This window comes from Dipodomys ordii, unplaced genomic scaffold, assembly GCF_000151885.1.
Source record: "Dipodomys ordii isolate 6190 unplaced genomic scaffold, Dord_2.0 Scaffold247, whole genome shotgun sequence".
Classification (NCBI taxonomy): Eukaryota; Metazoa; Chordata; class Mammalia; order Rodentia; family Heteromyidae; genus Dipodomys; species Dipodomys ordii.
The window spans coordinates 383,431-404,189 of NW_012267463.1; the positions used below are offsets into that span (position 1 = coordinate 383,431).

The window sequence follows — 20,759 nt, forward strand, 5'->3', positions numbered from 1 at the left end:
AGCAGCCAGCAGCACCCATGTGGCCTGGATGATGAAACTCTGGGCGAGGACTGCACCATCTAGCAGTCCCAGTCACTGCAGGTGTTGGAGAGTGAGAGTGGGGGAGGCAGAAGGGGAGTCCAAGGAGAAGCTGCAAAGAGCTCTTAACTCACCAAGGCTGCAGAATGGACAGCCCCTACCCAACTCCTGCTATATCCTCTAAAGGTGCTCCATCCTCTCCCCGGGGACAAAGAGCCCGCCCAGTCCGGAGCCCCGGAGGAAAACCGCTCCCGCCTCCGGCCCGGCCCCCGTCCGGGCTAGCGCCAGACGTTGTGGGACTTGTAGTTCGCTAGCTCTCCGCGGATGCGCTGGGAGAACCAGAAGGACTACAAGACCCAGAAGGTAGCGCGCAGGCAGGGGGCAGAGCCGTGAGAGGTGGGTGTGCGAGGACCTGGGCCGAGCGGTGCAGGCTTGGCGCTGGGATGCGGCTGCGGGCGCCGCCGGATCCTGGGAGCAGTTCAGGCGCGCGACTTAGCCCGGCGCGGTGAGGGCGGCCGGGCGGCGACCGGCACATTGCATGCACGCTCTGGATGCAGCCTTTGCAAATCCCACTGTGCAGCCCTTCGGTGTTGCAGTGGTGTGGCGGAGGGTGCCAGTCACTGAGAGCTGGATAAGCAGCGGCGGAGTTAGGCTGGCATGGCTGGATGAAAAGAGCCCATTGGCGAGGCTTAGGGGGGTCAGTGGAGAGGGAGGGTCGGTCCTGTGCTGTGGGGGACGTGTTTGTTCTTTCTATTTGTGCCAAGGTTTCCTACGGCAGGCGCGCGATGCAGCGGACGGTGGCGCTGGTCCGGCGGGGCTACCGCCCCCGGGTCCCCGGCCCCTGGGGCCGTAGTCAGAGCAGCGCGGCCGCTGAGGCCTCAGCGGTGCTCAAGATGCGGTCTGAGCGCAGCCCGCGCGAGCGCATCCTCACGCTGGAGTCCATGAACCCGCAGGTGAAGGCGGTGGAGTACGCCGTGCGCGGACCCATCGTGCTCAAGGCCGGCGAGATCGAGCTGGAGCTGCAGCGGGTGAGCGCTGGCTTGGGGGCCCGCGAGCTGGGAGGCCCGGGGATGAATAGAGGGAGCTGGTTGAGGAGGAGGGCGGGTAGCAGCCTCTGTGTGGTCCTACTGCCAGACTGCCTCCTACCTGTGGCAGTTCCTTCATTCTGGCAAGCTTGACTGAAACCACAGAACTCTGTCCTTCCATTCCTTCACCCACTAGTGCCCAGCACATGGCACAAAGTAGGGCCTCCAAATGGTTCACTTGTTGAATTGTATCCAGTTATTGAGCGGCCTGTGCTGCCAGGAACTGCACGATCCCATCCTTGTGGAACCAAGATTCCCTGGGGGGGGGGGGGGGGAGAGAAACAAGCTTAAGTGGTAGGATGGTTCTCTACACAAGTGGTGGGAGTATCAGTTAGTGAATAAGTGTTTTGGAAAAAGTAAAACTGGAGGATAGAATGGGGTTTCTAAACAGGGTGGTGAGCCTACCTGTTGGGTAGGAGGGGAAGGAAGGAGGCTGTGGAGAGTTTTTTCCTGAAGGTTTGTCTGCCTGGAGGCCTGTTTGGGTCTTTGTTTTTTGTGACTCTCTGAAGAGTGGGGGCGTAGTGGATGGTGGGGCATAGAGGACTGTGGGGCAGAATTCCTTCTTTTATGTCGCTCCGGAACCTTGACTAACCAGCTACTTCTCCGTGGGGAATCAGTTGGAGAGGCCTTTTGGGTCTTATTTGGTGGCCCTGGAACTTTGTCTTGGTGGCTACTGGAATCTTGGTTTGGGACGACATTGCCAGGAGTGATTTCTGCATCCCTGCAACGAGGGTGGCAGGAGTAGGAGTAAGACATGCACTTGTAGATGAGGCTTGAACTTTACTGGAGCTTGAACTCAGAGCCTGGAGCTCTTGCTTGGCAAGAGTGGTACATTACCACTTGAGCCAAGCCTCCCATTGAACATTTTGCCTGTTATTTGGAGATAGAGTCTTTGGGTTAGCCTTGAACTGAGATCCTCCAGGGCTGTCTCCTGAGAAGGGAGAATTACAGGTATGAACCACCAGCACCTGGCACGTCTGTTTGTTTTAGAGATAAGAGTCTTACTATGTAGCTCATATTGGCCTGGAGTGCCCTGTGTTACCCAGCCTAGCCTTGAACTTGCAGACCTCCCACTAAAGCCTCTGAGCTCTGGGATCACAGGCTTACAGACATGTACCACCAAGTCTAGCTAGATACAGAGTTGAAATGTGGGTAGAATTCAGAAGGCAGAGTCAAGAAGGTTTATCTAAACAAGGAACACAAGCTGATGAAATAGTTGCTCAGATTCTGGCTTAAGATAGATGACCCAGAATGTGTGTGGAGAGACAGGTTTCATGATTTTGCTCCCAGAGAAACACCAGATCCCAATGTTTCCAGGGCAAGGTGGTCACATAGTGTTCCTGAATACATCTGAGGTAGTCCCAAAGGGACAATGACGTGTGTCCCCCATTCTTAGGACTGTGAGACTTTGATGAGCTTCTGGCTGGCTGAGTCCTCATTGGGACACACAGTTCTGCTGACTCCAAACAGTGAGCTGGACAAGTGAGCTGGACAAGTCAGAGACCAGTGTCTGCTGCTGACTCCTGGAAGTGCTAAGTTTAAAGCTTGGCTAAGAGGAAGCCAGCAACATTTCTGTGCCTACTTGGCTCAGGGGTGGGCCAGGGAAAGAAAGCATGTCTTTTTTTTTTTTTCCCACTGTACTGGGGCCTATACTGGAGCTTGTACCTCCTGCTTCTTTGTCAAGTTTGGTGCTCCAGCACTGGAGCTACATCTCCACTTTTGAATTTTTGACAGTTGAAGCTGAGAGGCTCATGTCTTTTTCTAATCCAGGCTGGTGTCCATCATCAGATCTCAGCCTCCTGAGGAACTAGAATTATAGGCATGAGCCACCAGCCCTGTTATCTGGCAAGCTGCAGCTGACCCTTCTTGAGGCAGCAATCTCCCTGCTAAAACAAAGCTGGGATTAAAATGTTCCTGGTTTATCATGTCACAACTGATTTCTCTGGCTTCAGAGCTGGGAGGTGTTCCAGGAATTATATCTACCTTTTGCAAAGTAGCAACTTCCTTGTTGGCTCTACGTGAAGATGGTGAAAGCTCTATCTTTGCTTTTAGCAGGTTGACTGCCCTATTGTTCCCTCAGCCTTCCCTTCCTGAGTCCCTAAGGATGGGTGGGATTTTTCAGCAGGCATTGAAAAAGTGAATGCTTTCTAAGTGGAAACTATGTTGTTAGCAAAGACAGGCCTTGGGAAGTTCTAGGGATTTGGAAAAGGGGATTAATGCTGGTAGTAGACTTTATGTGACAGAGAGATGTGGGAAGTGAATGAGATGAAAAAGATGAAAAAGACTGCCTCAGAGCTTCACGGTGCATTTTGGTTGGGCATGGGTCATCAGAAAGGGTTTCCAGCAAGGATATAGCTTAGTGGCTATCATGGATTTCTTGGTCATTGGGCTAGAGAAGCATCATCTCTTCTTTTTTGTTTTGTTTCACTGAGGTACTGGGGGACAAACTTTGGGCCTTGGACTCTTGCTTGGCTTTTTTGCTCAAGACAGTTGAGCCACATCTCCACCTCTGGCTTTTTGGTGGTTATAGAAGATTATTCTGTGAGAAACTTTGTGTGTGTGTGTGTGTGTGTGTGTGTGTGTGTGTGTGTGTGTGAGATGGGGCTTGAACTCAGGGCCTGGCCACTGTTATATGTGTGTGTGTGTGTGAGTGTGTGTGTGTGTGTGTGTGTGAGAGATGGGGCTTGAACTCAGGGCCTGGCCACTGTTTGTGTGTGTGTGTGTATGTGTGTGTGTGTGTGTATGTGTGATGGGGCTTGAACTCAGGGCCTGGCCACTGTTTGTGTGTGTGTGTGTGTATGTGTGTGTGTGTGTGTGTGTGTGTGATGGGGCTTGAACTCAGGGCCTGGCCACTGTTATACTGGAATTCATTTTTGAGACACAGAGAAGCCACATTTTCAGAGGCCGAATTGGGAGTCTTTATTAGAAAGCTGGCAACTGCAGATGGACTCCTGTCTCAAAGACTTGCAGCTTCAAATGCAGTTATGACAAAGCTTATAAAGGCAGAAACCACATAACCAGAGTAAGAAATTAGGTTTAGGTTTATAAGTAGTTTAGGTTTATATGTAGGCCAGAGCAAACTCGATGAGGATACTTTCCTAACCAATTTGTTACACATAAGTAAAGGAAACTATCCTAACCAATTTGTTACACATAAGTAAAGGAAACTATCCAGGGGAACAATCAGGGGCAATTGGGACCCATTATCTAGGAGTCTTCCTGGAGCTTAACAACTCATGACACATTTTCAATCCAAAGAATGTCTTCTCTCACCTCTAGATTTCTCAGAAAGTCCCCAGCTTCTATTGACTTCTATTAAGATGCCAAGATGGCATCCAGTATTGGTATTTTACTGTCTCTGAGCTTTTTTGCTCAAAGATAGCACTCTACCATTTTGAGCCACAGCTCCACTTCCTGCTTTTTTTTGGTGGTTAATTGGAGATAAAATGGGCTTTCCTGTCTAGACTGGCTTCAGAGTCCTGATCCTTCAGATCTCAATATGCTAAGTAGCTAGGATTATAGGTGTGAGCCACCAGCATGTAGTTTGTGAGAGACTTTTTATAAGGGCTGGCTTTGAATTACTGTCACTAGATCTCAGCCTCCTGAGTAGCTAGGATTACAGGTGTGAGCCACCGGCACCAGGCTAATCATTTCTTTTTATTAATTAATTAATTTTTGTCTTGCTTTGGTTTTTCTGTGTCTATTTTGATGTGTAGTGATCAGAGTTGGGCAAGTGTTCTAAGGGTATGATTTGGTAAAAATGAGATGGACTAGAAGGGTGACAAGATAAATTCCATATCTTCTCTAGGCCTTCGTTTCCCTAGTGTGTATATAGTCTGGCTGGCCCAGGATTCTCTGCCCTAAGCTTTATATTTCTGAAAGTGTTGTGGGGCCCTGAGATAACACCTGGTAGTACTAGGACCTTTGTGTTGCCATATAGAATTATTTCAGCAGGTGCTCTGCAAATGGTATGGACTGTTTGGCTGACATGTGGCTGGATATGTGGTTCTGGTACTTGAGGTACTGGAAGGACTTACTCCTTATCCTTTCTGCTCTTGTGACAGATGAGCCTGAAGGAAGAAAGGAGGAGGAGGCAGCTAACGAGTGTAAGGGAGCACTATCTCCTCCAGCCCAAGCTGTTTGTTCTTAGAGAGTCTTGTTTCTTCTTAGAGCAACTCAAGGGCGGGAGGGGGGGGGGCAATCTTTTTTTTTCCAGTCCTGGGGCTTGAACTCAGGGCCTGGGCACTGTCCCTGAGCTCCTTTTTGCACTCTACCACTTGAGCCACAGCACCACTTCCGGCCTTTTCTCTTTATGTGGTACTGAGGAATTGAACCCAGGACTTCATGCGTGGTAGGCAAGCACTCTACCACTAAGCCACATTCCCAGCTCAGGGAACCTGTCTTAATTGTTCAGATCCTAGTGTTCATTGGGAGCAGCACTTAAAAATAAGCTGCAATTAAAGGAATTTGGAAAGATCTGACAGTTCTTAACCTACTTTTTCCCTTGCTTTATTGGGGGAAGGATCTGGGGCTTGGCAAAGGTGAAGACTGAGGCATGGTTTTCTTTGTTCTAGCAGTATAAATAAGCTGTGTGTGGTGAGTCCAAGTGAAGTATAGAGGATGGGTCTAAGTGACTTCTTATAGCCATCCTGGTGCCTTTTGTGTGTGGAGGGATTTCTCCACCCAGTGTTGAAAAGCCTTTAGGTGAGAGAGGCCATTCATTGAATGCAGATGTTTAGCTGTAGGTAAGCCAAGAGGGTTCCACTTCGGAGAAGAATTTTTTTTTTCCAGTCATGCGGCCTGAACGCTCTCCCTCACCTCTTCAGCTCAAGGCTAGTGCTCTACCACTCAAGTTATAGTGCCTCTTCTGGCTTTTTCTGCTTATGTGGTGCTAAGGATCGAACCCATGCATGCAAGACAAGCACTCTACCACTGAGCCACCTTCCCAGCCCTGCTTCAGAGAAATGCAGATGCAGATGCCTCTAAGATTTCCCTATATGGAAGGTTGAGATGTATCTTCCCTAAATGGAAAAGTTCTGCTTGTACCTGAACTTGTATCTGAGTATGTCCATATAAGGTCTGGCATCTTGTCTTCAGGGTGGGGAAAGGTGAAGCCCCTGCTTCCCAGGTGATGGAATACCTGAATCCCTGGGGCAGGGGCTGGACTTGGACAATAGTTACTAAACCTGTCAGTCCAGTGCCTGGGACTAGGAGTTTCCTGTGACCCTCCCCCTCCATTCTCCCGCCTCCCTCCCTCCCTTTTTTTCCCAGTACTGGGACTTGAACTCAGAGTCTTGTACTTGCTAAGCAGATTCTTCACTACTGAGCCACACCCCCAGCTCTTTTCTATTTTCTGATCCTCTTTGGGACTGGGATCATGCTGCAGGGCTTGCTTTTCCTGTGTGGGCCTCAGCCTTGCTGTCATAAATGATCTGGTTTGTAGATCACTAAACTTTCACCCCTACTTCTGCCTAACAAATCTTGGCCTTGTTGTCTTACAGACCCCATTTTCAGGTGGCCTGTTCCCATCCCTCACTGCTTAGGACTTAGGAAACTTGTCCCTTGAGCTCTCACCTAATTTGTCAGTTATAAGCATGTATACTGTCACACAGATTCTTATCTCAGAGCTAGATGGTGGTGGCTCAGGGTAGAGTGCTTGCCTTGCATGCATGAGTTCGATTCCTCAGGACCACATAAGCAGAAAAAGCCAGAAGTGGCACTGTGGCTCAAGTGGTAGAGTACTTGCCTTGAGCTGAGGGACCGTGTCCAGGCCTTGAGTTCAGGCCCCACGACCGGCACACACACACACACAAAAAAGAGCTAGATGGTATGGTGAGCCTGTTTCCTTTTCTATGTCAGGGCTAAGGGTTCAGATTGGATTTTGCTTCTGTAACCTCTTTATGGAGCTCTCTGTACAACTTCCTGTCTGCCTTAATCTCATCCATTGCCTACTTGGGATCTGGAGTTGGGCCTTTTGCACAGTGTTTCTGGAGCCAGTCAGACCTCTTTCTGGAGCCAGTCAGACCTCTTTCCCAACCCCTGCTAACCACTTTCTTTTCCTATTATCAGGGCATGGGTTATCTGTAGATAATTGTTTTGGTTTCCTTGTCCTTTTTTTCCTGTATTGGGAGTATTTGTTGAACAAATGGGAGGTTCTTTGGGGAATAAACATCCTACCTGTATGTCTTGTGAAATGACAAGAGTCATCCCTGTACAAAGAAACTGTTTAGTTCTTGTTTTTCCCTGTAGGTTTATTGAAGAATAATTGACACATAAAAATTGCATATATTCAAGTCGGGTGCCGATGGCTCATGCCTGTTATCCTAGCTACTCAGGACGTTGAGATATGAGGATTGCAGTTTGAAGCTAGTCTGGCAGGAAAGTCTGTGAGACTCTTTTATTGCCAATAAACTACCAACCCCCCCACCCCCAGAAGTGGAGCTGTTGCTCTAGTGGTAGAGTGCTAGCCTTGAGCAAAAGAAGCTCAGGAACAGTGCTCAGGCCCTGAGTTCAAGCCTCAGGACCAGCGTGTGCCTACCCCCCACCTCCCAAATTGCATATGTTCAATATGTGCAACATGATGATGTATGCATTATGAAATGACTGTCATGGTGAGTTATGTATCCATTATCAAATGATATTACTTTTGTGTGGGTAAGGGGGAGGGGAGAGGAGTGAGAATATTTAAGATCTATTTAAGATACATTTCCCATACAGGTTAGATCATAGCACATACTGTATTTGTTTTATGGTTTTTCTTTTGGGGGTGTGTTTTTGTTTCGTGCTGGTAGTGGGACTTGAACTGAGAGCCTTGATCTCTCACTTAGCTTTTTCACTGAAAGCTAGTGTTCTACCATTTGAGCCACATCTCAGGTTCCAGCTGTGTGTGTGTGTGTGTGTGTGTGTGTGTGTGTGTGTGTATGTGTATGTGTGTGTGTGTATGTGTATGTGTGTATGTGCATGTGCTGCTATTGGGATTTGAACTCAGGATCTGGGCACCTGGGTTGGCACTCTGCCATTTAAGCCACAGCTCCACTTTCAGCTTTTTGGTGGTAAATTTGAGATAAGAGTCTCACAGATTTTCCTGTCTGGTCTGGCTTTGAACTGAACCTCAGATCTCAGCTTCTTTGAATAGGTAGGACTACAGGTGTGAGCCACTGGCACCTGACAATGTTGATTATTTTTGAGACAGAGTCTTGCTTCCCACTTAGATCTTCCCACCTAAGCCATGATCTTCTACATTAGGCTTCCCATTATTGCTGGAACCACAGGCTTACGCCTCTATGTCCAGCTTCCACTGTGATGAAATCTTGTGGACTTTTTCTGCCCCAGCTAATCTACAACTGTGACCTTCCCAATCTCAGCCTCCCACAGCCTTGATGACAGTTACATACCACTGCACCTAGCTATGGGTTGAGAGAGCAACAGTGTCTCTTGAACTTTTCTTCCTGGGCTGGCCTTGAACTGTGATCAACCTAGTTTTAGCTTCCTAAGTAAGATTGTATTATGGTGTCTGGCTGATGAGTCTTTTGTCTTCTCACTAATATCCTCTGAAATATGCCATCTTCTGCCTATGGGGCTTCTCAGCTGACTCCTGCTGAGCCAAAATGGTGGAAAGGTAGACCTCCCGGGGAAGACTTTTCTTCAGAGCCCTACTGGAAGGCATTTCAGGGTGGGATGTATACAGATGCATTAGGCAAGTGGGTTCTAGCATGGTGTAAGAGCATCCTGGTTTATGAGGAGGCTATGTGTTTTTCAGTCATTCTGACCTGGCCTTAGGAGGCAGGGCTAGGCTGGGGAAGATATCACCATTGGGTATACCTACTAGTCCTAGAGGAGTTACTAGGAGCAGGAGTCTTCCCAGGGCTACTTGGTATTTCCCATTAAGTAGACTTTGTGTGCTTGGATGTAGGAGCTTGCCCAGAACAGTCTCCTCTGAGTTGATTGCTCTTGGCTGGGTGGGCTGGTTGCCTTGCCTATTCAAGGGAGCCAGTTTCCTGTCCCCCAGCTCATCCATCACAGCAGATTGTCGGGGACCTGTAGATACTGTGACCCAAGAAAGGAGATGCCAGTGTTCCCAGGCTCTGTGTTGACAGGATATGAATTGAATTTGCCTAGCAGTGCCAGGGGGTGGGAAGACAGGAAAAGAACATCCAGGGCTCTGTTTCAGGCATTATTCTCTTCCTGTATTGGGTTGGCCTAGGGCCTGAGCCCAGAGCCCGCAGCTGTGTGTTGGTTCCTTGCCCTCACAGATGTGACACATTTATTCCTTACTAAAAAATGGGCTCTGCCCCTCCACATAAATCACCTGTGTTCAGCTATGGGCCTGTAGCCTGGGGTGACTTAGTCAGACTAATGAAGGGCCCTAGAGCAAGGGCCCAGGCCAGTGCCAAGAGGTGTGTTACAACTTGGATAACCTCCCTGCCTATGGGATAAGCAGTCCTAGGGCCCCACACCTGCAGCCTGAGTCTCTCCAGGGTGTCTCAACCTCGCAGCCTAGCCCAGTGTAGTGTGCATTTGTTGGCTGCTGTTGATTTCCTAAGAATCTTTCTCCATGCTGTCCACCCCTTAAAAGCTCAATATAAGAGGCTTTCAAGGACCTTCCTACTCACAAGATACATAACTTTCAAAGGCTTAAACCCTATTTATGAAGATCCAAGGCTATTTCTGGGCTGTTTTCCTTAGCCCACAATGCCTCCTCATTTAGGAGTGGCTAACTAGGGTCATAAAAACTTGTTTCATAGCTGCTTTTGTCTCTCAAACCCACTGGTTTTTACTTAAGGTGTATATTACTGATTTTTAAACAGCAATGTTCTAAAGTTACTTTTTATTCATGCATTGTGTGAAAGAAATAATGAAAAATCAGTTTCAGTCAAGTACCAGTGGCTCATCTATCATTCCAACTATGAAGGAGGTTGAGTTCATGAGGATTATGCTTCCAGACCAGACCTGTGCGCCCGCTCCGCCCCTACTCTCTGCCCCCCCCAAAAAAAATCATCTAGGCCAGCCTAAACAAAAAGTAAGATTCCATCTCAAAATAAACCCAGAGGTTTCTGGGCACTAATGGCTCATGCCTATAAACCTAGCTACTCAAGAAACAGAGAGGTGTGGATTGCAGTGCAAAGCCAGTCCAAGCAGTCCATGAGACTCTTACTTTCAATTAGCCACCCAAAGGCTGTGGCTTAAATGGTAGAGCACTAGCCTTCAACAAAAATATCAGGGACAGCACCCATGCCCTGAGCTCAACCCCACAACCAGCACATGCACAGAGACATAAATCAACCAATCAATCAATCAATCAGAGCAGAGCTGGGTGCCTATCTACTCCCTTAACCAAGCCCACAGGCTTGAGAATCATGGTTCAAAGCCAGCCCACATGAAAAGTCCAAGAGACTGTCTTGCCCCTCCCCCCCAAAAAAAATCAAAAAAGCTAATCCAGAGGTGTGTCTCAAGTGGTAAAGAGTGCTAGCAATGAATGAAAAGCAAAAAAGAGCAAAAGCGTTAGACCATGAGTTCAAGCCCCAGTATTGGTACCATGGTTCAAGCAGTAGAATGTTTGTCCTCCAACCCAATGTCCAGAGTTCAAACCCCAGTACCACAAAAACATAACATAAACATATATGTTTACATATATACATATATACAATCGTAAACATATCAAAATTATAGAATTGTATCTTTAAGTGTACCTTTTAGGCAAGAGCAACTAAAGATGGAAAAGTGGTCAGCTGGGTGTTAGCTGCTCATGCCTATAATCCTAGTTACTCAGGAGGCTGAGATTACGAATCACCGTTCAAAGACAGCCAGGCAGAAAAGTCTAAGGGAGTCCATCTCCAATTAACCAGAAAAATATGTGATTGGAGGCAGGGCTCCATTCAGGAGGTGAACCTGAACTCAAGGCCCTGAGTTCAAGCCCCTGTATTTGCCAAACATAAAGGAAAGAAAGGTGGTCGGTCAGGCCTTTTTACCCCTTGGGACTGCCATCTCTTGTTTCTCTTTCACATTTTTAGCTTAGATTATTCTTTCAGCCACCCTGGGAGGTCCTATAACCTGTTAGCTCAGTTCCTCTAGGAGCTAATTTTGGATTTGTAATTTAGCTGTGTGTATTTCCCATGGTTCTGTGATTCTATAGCCCTCTGTCAACCTCATTTTTGCCTTTACAGCAACTGAGATGTCTTACAATTACCTCCTAGGGGCATCCATGGGTCTCTAAAGTCCTCACTGTGATCCTTTTCTGAGCAAAACACATTGCTCAGGCAGCGAGTGGCCTCAATTTTGCTCTTTACTCTCATCTCTGATGCTTTTAATAAAAACGTGAAAATCAGCCTATAGTCCATGTTCTTCAAAGCCAGGACTGCAAAAGAATAATTGAGAGTTTCTGGTGGATGAGTATTTTTCTGGAGAGCAGAGAGAACTACTCGGTGTATCAGGCTATTTGCTTAAGCTGTGCAGTCGGGCTATGTTTGGGGCAAGGGGCAAGGGCAGGATAGGGAGTCTGAGGTCTTTCTCTGCTGACTCTTGCTACCCTTCTGTTACATTTGCCCCAAAGCCTTTTTTTTTTTAATACTGGCAAAAAGTTTGAACTTGGGGCCTCCCATTTGTTAGGCAAATATTCTCCACTTAAGTTAAATCCCCATCCCTTTTGCTTTTAGTCTGTTTTCCAGGCAGGGTTTCACTCCTCAGCCACCCCAACTCCAGGCCTCCTAAGCAACCATGCCTCACCATGCACCACCCTGCACAGCCTTCTTTTTGATGTTCTGTGAGGGGACAGATGTAGACCTGTCACTGTCTCAAAGGAACCCTAGTTACCCAAAAAAGTTTTTCCTGCTTTTCAGGAAAGTGGTAGGCCATGGAGCATAGTGATTAAGGATAATCTTGAGACCCCAATCATCTTGGGTTCAAATCATAGCACTTATATTTTATCAGTTACATAATGTTTGCTTAGCTTTTTGCAGCCTCAGTTTTCTTATCTGTAGGATGTGATAAACACTACTTCATCCTGGGTATTTGTGATGGTTAAATGGGACCAGGCATGTCAAAGACTTGACAATTTATAAGTCTCAAAATAGGGCTACATATTAATAACTTGTGGGAACACTGCTTAACCTCAGGAATCCAGGGTGTGAGAACCTTTAAATAACCACCTGTTGCCTTCTTTCTACTTAGGGTATCAAGAAACCATTTACTGAAGTCATCCGTGCTAATATTGGAGATGCCCACGCTATGGGCCAGCAGCCTATCACCTTTCTCCGACAGGTGAGCCAGCCCTTGGGAACAGAGGTTGCTGGGAAGGGCGAGCATAGCTTGTAGGATCAGCCTCTGTCTCCTTGTATACCCGGCTTCTTCAGATATAGCAGGCACCAGAATCCCTCAGAGAGGTGCTGTTGAAGTAACAGCCCCATTCACTGATCTATGATGTCCTCTGGTTTTCTCCCTTAGCTTCCAAGGTTGTCAAAAATTCCTAAACTTGTTTTGGAGTTGCTTTGATGTAGGAAAGTCACAAGAAGACTCTTCTGCAGTGCAAGAACCTGGCATGGTTAGAGAGGGTGCTTATTAGGTAGTCAGCAGCTAGACAGAAAAACCGCAGTCCCAGTGGGCTGAAAGGTGGTGTGAGAGTGGTGACACCACATTCTCCAAGAGACCCCCAGGTTTCAAGTTGGCTGTTTTAGGCAAACAATTCCCTGGAGGACTGCCTTGGAGGACCACTGAGGCTACCTTTCAGACTGCAGGAACTTCAGGCTGTGGCAGCACTGTCATCTGCTGCTCTCCTGGCTGCCTCACTCCAGGCCAGCTCACTCACCAGAAAGCTGGTTCCTAGGTTTCAGTTTGAACACCACAAGAGCGCTGCATGAGCTGAAACTCTGGTTTGGTGAACTTGGAGAGAAGGAAAGCAGGCTAGGGGAATACCACAGGCAGCCTCAACAAAGCTACTGAAAGCTATAGAAAGCTTTTACTGGGCCTGTTTTAGACAAAAATGTAGTCCTGTGTGTGGTTAAGGCTCACAAGCTAGGACAGCCAATGAAATTGAGTATTGGGCATTCCACTCCCCTTTTCTCTACCTGTGCCTCCCATTGCAGAGGTGGCACAAAGGTGGAATAGCCCTGCCCCACCCTTGAGGCGGGGGCAGAGAGCTGGCAGGGGCTGGGAGGCCACAACCTACACAGCTTATAGACCTGAGGGAGTAGACTTGGTAAATGGAAGAAAGCACCCAAAGCTGATAGTGGTTTAAGGAATGTCCTATGTTCACTACTGCTGACCTTCAGAGCATGCCAGCTGCCCATGGATATCAAAGTCCCCACCATGGGGAAATTGAACAGACCAAACAGGGAAGGGAGGAGAGCAAATAATGGCTGTGCCAGAGAGAGGGAGGCAGGAGAGAAGGGCAAAGGGTCCAGGCACTGGCAGTGGAGGGGAGGGGCTAAATACTCAGCAGAGGCTTCACATATGCATGTGCCTGGGGCTCTGGCAGAAACAGGCACCAAAACAAAACTTAGCCTTTACTGTCTGTCAAACCCTTCGTCAAATCCAGTCCTGCCAAAGGTCATAGAAAACCTTGACTTTCCTGTAGGGTGCTTTCACTTCCAGCCTCCAAGTGTTTCCTATTATTTTCATAAGTGCCCCTGAGGGCAGAGGGCAGACCACACTGTTGTTCATTGTGCAGAGAAAGGAAGGCTGGAAAGTCACCTGGCTGGTGTCAGAGCTGTGAGCCAAGAACCCCACCCCCACCCTCCTTGGGTACACCTGGCTCAGCTGCCAGCTGAGACTTGCCTGGTGATCTGGGCTTTGCTGGTACCTTTGCACATGTCCTTGCTTAATCCTCCTAATTTGTGAGCTTAGGGTGATTTTCTGTCACAGAGATAAGAAAGATGTCCCAGGATTTAAGCATGAGAAAGGGGGTGATGAAGAGAACAGAGGGGGAATCTGGGGTGAGAGGGTCTCAGCCATGGTCTTCAGGGGTTTTGTAGCCATGTTCCTGTTAGCTGGGCTTTGCTCTCTCTAGTCCTGGAGTCTGATCTGAAGGCCCCTGTTTCTTAAGACCTTAAATGTCTGAGCTTACTATCCTTTATGGACAAGTTGAGACCAGCAGCCTTGGGGTAGCCTGGCTCTCTTCCTTGCTTCCTCATATGGCAGCTCATTCTTGGTCCCTAGGCCCTGGTCATAGTGTCCGCTGGCTCTTGGCAATGAAAATGCTTTCCCACAGAGCTTGATGTTCTGCTCTCCCTGATGGGCTCAGCCCTGGCGGAGAGGCTTGCTGTAGCCGTGGTTTGGGAGTTTTCATTAACCCATCATTCCTAGTGTCCTTTGTGCCCCACCCACCCTGGAGTAGGAGTACAAGGGGTTCAGCCTATACCTGCTCCCTTAGGTGATGGCGCTCTGCACCTACCCAAACCTGCTAGACAGCCCCAACTTCCCAGAAGATGCTAAAAAACGAGCTCGACGGATACTACAGGCTTGTGGCGGGAACAGTTTGGGTAAGGCCCCAACTCACGAGGTTCCCAGGGTATGAAATGGACATGGGTATCTGATCTGGCCCTATCTTTGAACAAAGGGTCCTACCTGGAGAGAGGAGGGTAGGAGAGAGGAGGGGGGAGGGGAGGGAGAGGGAGAGGGAAAGTATCAGGGTCTGTGTGTCTATATGTAGGGGGTAACTGGTGCATAAAGTGTATACAAAGAAATCTTCTCATTGTGATCCTTGTGTTCTAAGTCTGTGGGAATTGGATACTTCATTTTGCTGGGTTTGGGATTTATAGCTAGGCAAGGTATAAGCAAGTGATTACCTTAGCTTTGAGGCTGAGAGGACATGTAGTGCTCAGCTTGACTCCAATTTTCAGCCTTTCTGTGGCCCCCAACCATGGTGACTGTGACTTGTGGGGGAAGAGAAGTGGCCAGGATCCCTGTGACTCTCTTTTGTGGCTTCCTTCAATCTTCTTTGCTTACCAGTACACACTGGCAAGAGAGAGCCCACACCAGCACCTGCTTTCTGGCAGAACACCAGGCCCCAGAGGGCCCCACAGAGGAGGTCCTGGAACTTGTCCCCTTGATGTGAAAATGATATTTTCTCTTCCTCCCCTGCCAAGATGGATTTCCAACCCCTGGGCCTCTAGTCCTTTGTTCTCATCTCATTTTCTTTCCTGTGTTTATTTTTGTCCCACTCCTTATCCCAGTGCCTACACACAGAATCCAACTTGCCTCACCCTGAGGAAACCAGTTGTTCATAAAGCATTCTTAGGATATGTGCTTTAAAGTTTCGAAATGTGAGACCAAACATAAGATGGGGAATTTTGTGGTTTGCTCAGCCAGGGATTGCCCCCTCCCTTCCCCTAACCCCATTCTCTCCCTGCCCCTCCCCTGAACCTTCTCTGCTCTCTCTATTGAGGGCCCTGTGCTTACCTGTGTGGCTGTGGTTGCATTGCCATCCCTCTCTCTGGGTACTACCCTTGTAGTATCCCTCACTGGCAAGTGCCAGTGCCCCTTGCCTTTCTGCCTGCCAGTCTGAATGGGCTGTGGGCCAGTGTCTTGTGTGCCCAGGCTAGAAGAGAGCAGCCCATAGTCCAAAGTCCTGTTCTCCCTATTCCTTTTTTCCTGATGCCTGTGTTCAACCCAGAGAACAACGATGCTTCTCAAAGACCCTATGGACCTAAGACTTCTAGAAGCCCCAGAGGAGAGGCAGAAGAGGGATTTGGCCTTAGTTGTGTTTGATGTGATGGGAGGTAAAGAGGTAAAGAAGCCAGCGCTTAAAGTATCACTTAACTAGTGCTTACCCTAGTAGGTATTCAGTAAGTATTGACTGGGTGGATGGATGGACAAAACATGTTGGATGGATGTATAGCTGAGATGCTTGCCACAATTATAAGGCCCAGAACAGTGGGAGTTTGGCCCCACTTTAAACAACCCCAACCATTCTTCCCCTGCTGACTCTACAGATCCAGACACCCTGGCTCTACTTGCTCTTTTGCTGTTTTACAGGATCTTACAGTGCTAGCCAGGGTGTCAACTGCATCCGTGAAGATGTGGCAGCCTATATCACTAGGAGAGATGGTGGCGTGCCTGCGGACCCAGACAACATTTACCTGACCACTGGAGCTAGTGATGGCATTTCTGTATGTGTGGGTGTGATCCATTCTTATCTACTGTTTACTCACATGAAGAACAGCTTTGTATGTGAAGGTCTAAATATTTAGCTGGCTGTCAGGGAGACAGTTGGCATGGAGACTGGTCTTTCTGTCCCGATAGCTTATAGTACTGACCTTTTAGACTTCATAAACCAGATTACTACTGCAGCCTTGACTTCCCTCCAGAGTACATACCAGCAGGTAGTGGAGAGGGATCGTGGGACACTTAAGGCTGCCCTTTGGCCTCTCTGTCACTCAGCGAGTGCTGGAGTTCCTCCTCTGCCAGGCACTGTGCCAGGTGCTAGAGAAGTCTTCCACAACAAACATGTCATTTAGGCTCTGCCTATACACTAGTGCTGAGCAGATGACTATTAATGTCATAGAAATAAACATCACATCACTAGTTTTCAGTTTCTCTTCTACCTGGAAGAGGAGGAAGTGCCATAAGAAGGAGCAGCAGTGACTCTGGTATGGTAGGAGGGGGTCAGGAAGGCTTTTCCAAGCAAGGCTCAGATACAGAGGGAACTTGGAAGACTGGAGAAAGGGGTGTGTTCTGAGCTGAAGATCAATGTGAGCTGGAGGAAGCATAGCATTTGGAAGTAGAAAGACAGGAGGAAAGTGACAGGACATGCAGTGAGAGACAAATACAGAAACAGGGCTGTGGAGGCAGATGATGGCTGAGCCCTGCCGGGGCTGAGAGGGCATGCTCAGGATTTGTGTCATTGTCCTAAGAACTTTGGGGAATTATTTTATTTTATTTTTGTTGGTTGTGGGCCTCGAACTCTGGGCCTGAGCACTGTCCGTCAGCTCTTCAGCTCAAGTCTAGCGCTCTACCACTTGAGCTATAGCACCACTTTCGGTTTTCTGGTGGTTTATTGGAGATAAGAGTTTCACAAACTTTCCTGCCTGGGCTGGCTTTGAACTGCGATCCTCAGATCTCAGCCTCCTGAGTAGCTAGGATTATAGGCGTGAGCCACCGGCGCTCAGTTTACATGACTCAATATTCTTAAGTTTAAACTTTGGCCTGGCTAGGAAGAGCCTCATAAGGGATGTGAGGGAGCATTAAGGATTGAGAGAAGAGGTGGTTCTGAATTGGGGGTCAGCCATGGATTGGTAGGGAGACTAATGTCAGTGGTTATTTGTTCCAGCAGTCCAAAATCTTGGACTTGGGAAACCTGTTGCGCTCGCTCCCCTCTCCCTGCCTTTCCCCTGTGCACCTTCCCCTCTCCAATGTCCCTTCTCTCCTCTCTTCTCTATTCCTTCTCCTTTCTCCCCTCTACACCTCCCCCACCCCTCTTTCAGTGCTAGCATGGAATCCCAATTCTCTCCCTGATAGGCAAGTGTTCTACCACTGAGCTATATACATCCTTCTATTCCTTTTGTCAGATTCCTCCCTAGGGCTTAGTCCAGTGCTAGGTGCTGTTAACTCATTTAGTCTCTCTATTCAGGGAGCCATGTACTATCTGGTCCTCTCCTGATTGGAGTTATGTTTGTCTCCTGACCTCAAAGACTCCTATTTTTGATGTTGAGTACTTGGTTCCTTTCCCCAAAGCCATTCACATAAATACATTAAACTCTTACATGGGCTCATAAGAACAGGCTCAGAGATATTAAATAGCTAATCAGCTTTGTGCCATTCTTGTGACATTTGGGATTCTGATGTTGGAACTCCAGCCCCCAATGACAGCACCTTCCATTTCTTGTACTGTTAAGCCCCCTCTCCATTCCCTGAGAAGCAGAGTATTGGCCAGGTCCTGGAGGAGAAAAGGGAGTTATCCATAAGATTTAGTGAAAATTTTCATTGCATTTTGCAATCTTGTGACTTAAAAAAATCTCTTTTCTACTAATTTTTAAAATTAATTTATTGTTATTACAAATTACAATTATAGATTACAATTACATGAGTTAGTTAATAAGTACATTGCCTTTCATACAGTGTCTTCTGTTCTCTTATTCTTTCCCAGTCCCTCCTGTCTCCACCTACAAGTTATATAGTTCACTTTCATCAACATCCAGTGAGCTCCATTGTTGTACTGTGTATATATATATTTTTTTTATTGTAAAGATACTGTACAGAGAGGGGTTACAGTTACATGAGCAAGGTAATGAGTCCATTCCCATTGCTACACCCTCCTTTATTTTTCCTCTACCATCCCTTTCTTCCCCACCTCCCCAACTACACCCCCCCCAAAAAAAAAAGTTGTAAAGTTTGTTTTCAACATACTGTCTTGTATATCTCATTGTTACAATGGGTCATCCTGTATCCTTATTTCAGCATTTTGTTATTTCCCTTCCCCTCCCCAAATTAGAAAAATGTATATACAAGATGCAAGACACCAGAGTCAAATACAGTGACAACAGGGGTTGTACCATGGGGGCAGAACATACAAAGAAACAAACAAAACAAAATCACATAGTACATTTTAAGTACATTAGAAAGAACAGCAACAAAGATAAAATCTCTTGTGTCCCTATCTTGGGGTTCATCATTGCTGTGTTTTTTTATCCTTTTTCCCTTGAGTTGGTGACCTTCTAACAAGAAACTTGAGCATCCTGAAATAGGACTTCTGCCCACGTGTAAGATGAGGCTTCTCCCTACAGAGGGTTTTGGCTTATTAACTCAAAGAATTATTACCACCTCCACCAACACCCCACTGGTTTCTCACAGCTTGGATTCTCAGGAATCCCACAAACCCTGCATAGCTTTGAAAACAGGTCAAATCGCCATCTGGTGGCAGTGAATGGGTATTTCATCTCATTTCAACTGTCTATTCCCAGGTCTTTCCAACCCTGGGCAACTGATGTTTATAGATAAGGCACCCTTTCAGGCTGAGGTTAGACTAATGCTGAGAAAGAGTGGTTTCAGGACTTCTGTTTCTGAAGTATTAAAAATACTAACAAGTACTGAGTGTTCAACTGAATGCCACACACTCTGCCAAGAACATTATAATGTTCTACTTCGCTTATTCTTAGAGCAGCCCTTATTTTACAAATGAGGAAACAGACTCAGGGATGTGAAACAACTTTCAGGTGAAAGGCTGAGGTTCAGACTGATCACATTTGTGTGGTTCTCAGTTTCCAAAGGTTGGAAGAGGGGCAAAGAACCCTCTAGCAGTGATTTCTTCATTGCAGACAATCTTGAAGATCCTCGTCTCTGGTGGTGGCAAGTCACGGACAGGAGTGATGATCCCAATCCCTCAGTATCCCCTCTACTCAGCTGTCATCTCTGAGCTCGATGCCATCCAAGTGAACTACTACCTAGATGAGGAGAACAAATGGGCACTCAATGTGAATGAGCTCCGGCGGGCAGTGCGGGAGGCCAAAGACCACTGTGACCCCAAGGTGCTCTGCATCATTAACCCTGGGAACCCCACAGGTCTGTATTTAACTCATTTGCCACTTTCTTAGGGGGTGAGGGTAGCTGAGGTACTGCTCCCAGTTTCCCAATCCAATTCTAGGATTTGCTAAAATAAACTGTAAGCTTTTCCTCAGGTGGCCCCAGGGAGTGAGTAAACACAGGCAGTTTCTTTAGCAGAGTTTTATTATTGGAACCAGTTCTTTTTCTTCTTCCTGTTCTCCTCCCATTTGCCAAAACTAGTCTCCTTGAGATTATTCATGCACAAATGGTTATCATTGATCCTACGCCTTCATTTATTTTTACTGCCACTTGTTTTTCTGAACCAGTTTTTAGAAGGTTGGTGTGAACATTTTTCTCTTTGATACATCATTGCCGTGTCATTCCTTGAGTCCCGGAAAAAGAAATGGCCCTAACCAGAACAAAAACAAATAAGCCAAAAAAACAAAACAAAACAAAAAGCCTATTTCTAGAAGTTGAAAAGCATCCCCTCAAATACTCAGTGCTGAGTGACTGTTTTGATCTTTCCGGGCTGCTGGCTTCATATGCCTCCAGTACTATTTGGATGCAGAGAACAAGGGCTTCTCTTTCCTCCTTTGTTGAGATAAATTGGATCTGGGCCCAAAATGCATTGGAGTTCATTGTATAATCTGCTTCTCTGGAACATTGGATGATGCTTCAACAAACTGAAAGCACCACTTGAATTTCTGAGTGCAGAAAGGGGGTGCAGCTGGTGGGGCACTGGTTTATTTTGCCAATGCCTTCAGAGAAGGGATGAAGGCTACCCATGATACTGTGGGTAAGTGACACAGAATCACACTGTCAACCTGGGCTGTAGGTCAGAATCACGAGGGAGTTGTGGAGATATCTCAAGACTAGGCTTTACCCCAGGCTCCCTGGGGATGTTTCAGGCATCTGTGTTCCTTGCAGTTGATAAAAATCAGCTGCATATGTATTTTGGGCTCAATTCCTGCATATTTTGATGTCATTGGACTGGGTAGAGCTTAGGAATTTTAATTTTTAAGCAGTTCTCAGGTTGGCGGACTGTAGTTGGAATAGCCAGTCATGTGAGAATCTTAGGTCCACATACACAGCCTACATTTGAATTAATACTTTTTTTGGCCAGGTGTTTACATGAATCTTTTCACCTAGCTATCTTGTGAAGAAATATTTTCCTGTTTTAAGTAA

At 47.2% G+C, this 20,759-nt stretch overlaps 1 protein-coding gene across 1 annotated transcript in view; it reads left to right on the top strand.

The window, feature by feature from the left end:
* Window positions 1–444: 444 nt before the first annotated feature.
* The window catches only part of Gpt2 (glutamic pyruvate transaminase (alanine aminotransferase) 2), a 37,139-nt gene continuing 16,824 nt past the window's right edge, over window positions 445–20,759 (top strand). The window contains exons 1-6 of the mRNA XM_013036078.1: window positions 445–523; window positions 783–1,046; window positions 12,270–12,359; window positions 14,467–14,575; window positions 16,071–16,204; window positions 19,349–19,592. Coding sequence (XP_012891532.1) covers window positions 804–1,046; window positions 12,270–12,359; window positions 14,467–14,575; window positions 16,071–16,204; window positions 19,349–19,592 — 820 coding nt within the window. The 5' untranslated portion in view covers window positions 445–523; window positions 783–803. The remainder of the gene's footprint in view (window positions 524–782; window positions 1,047–12,269; window positions 12,360–14,466; window positions 14,576–16,070; window positions 16,205–19,348; window positions 19,593–20,759) is intronic.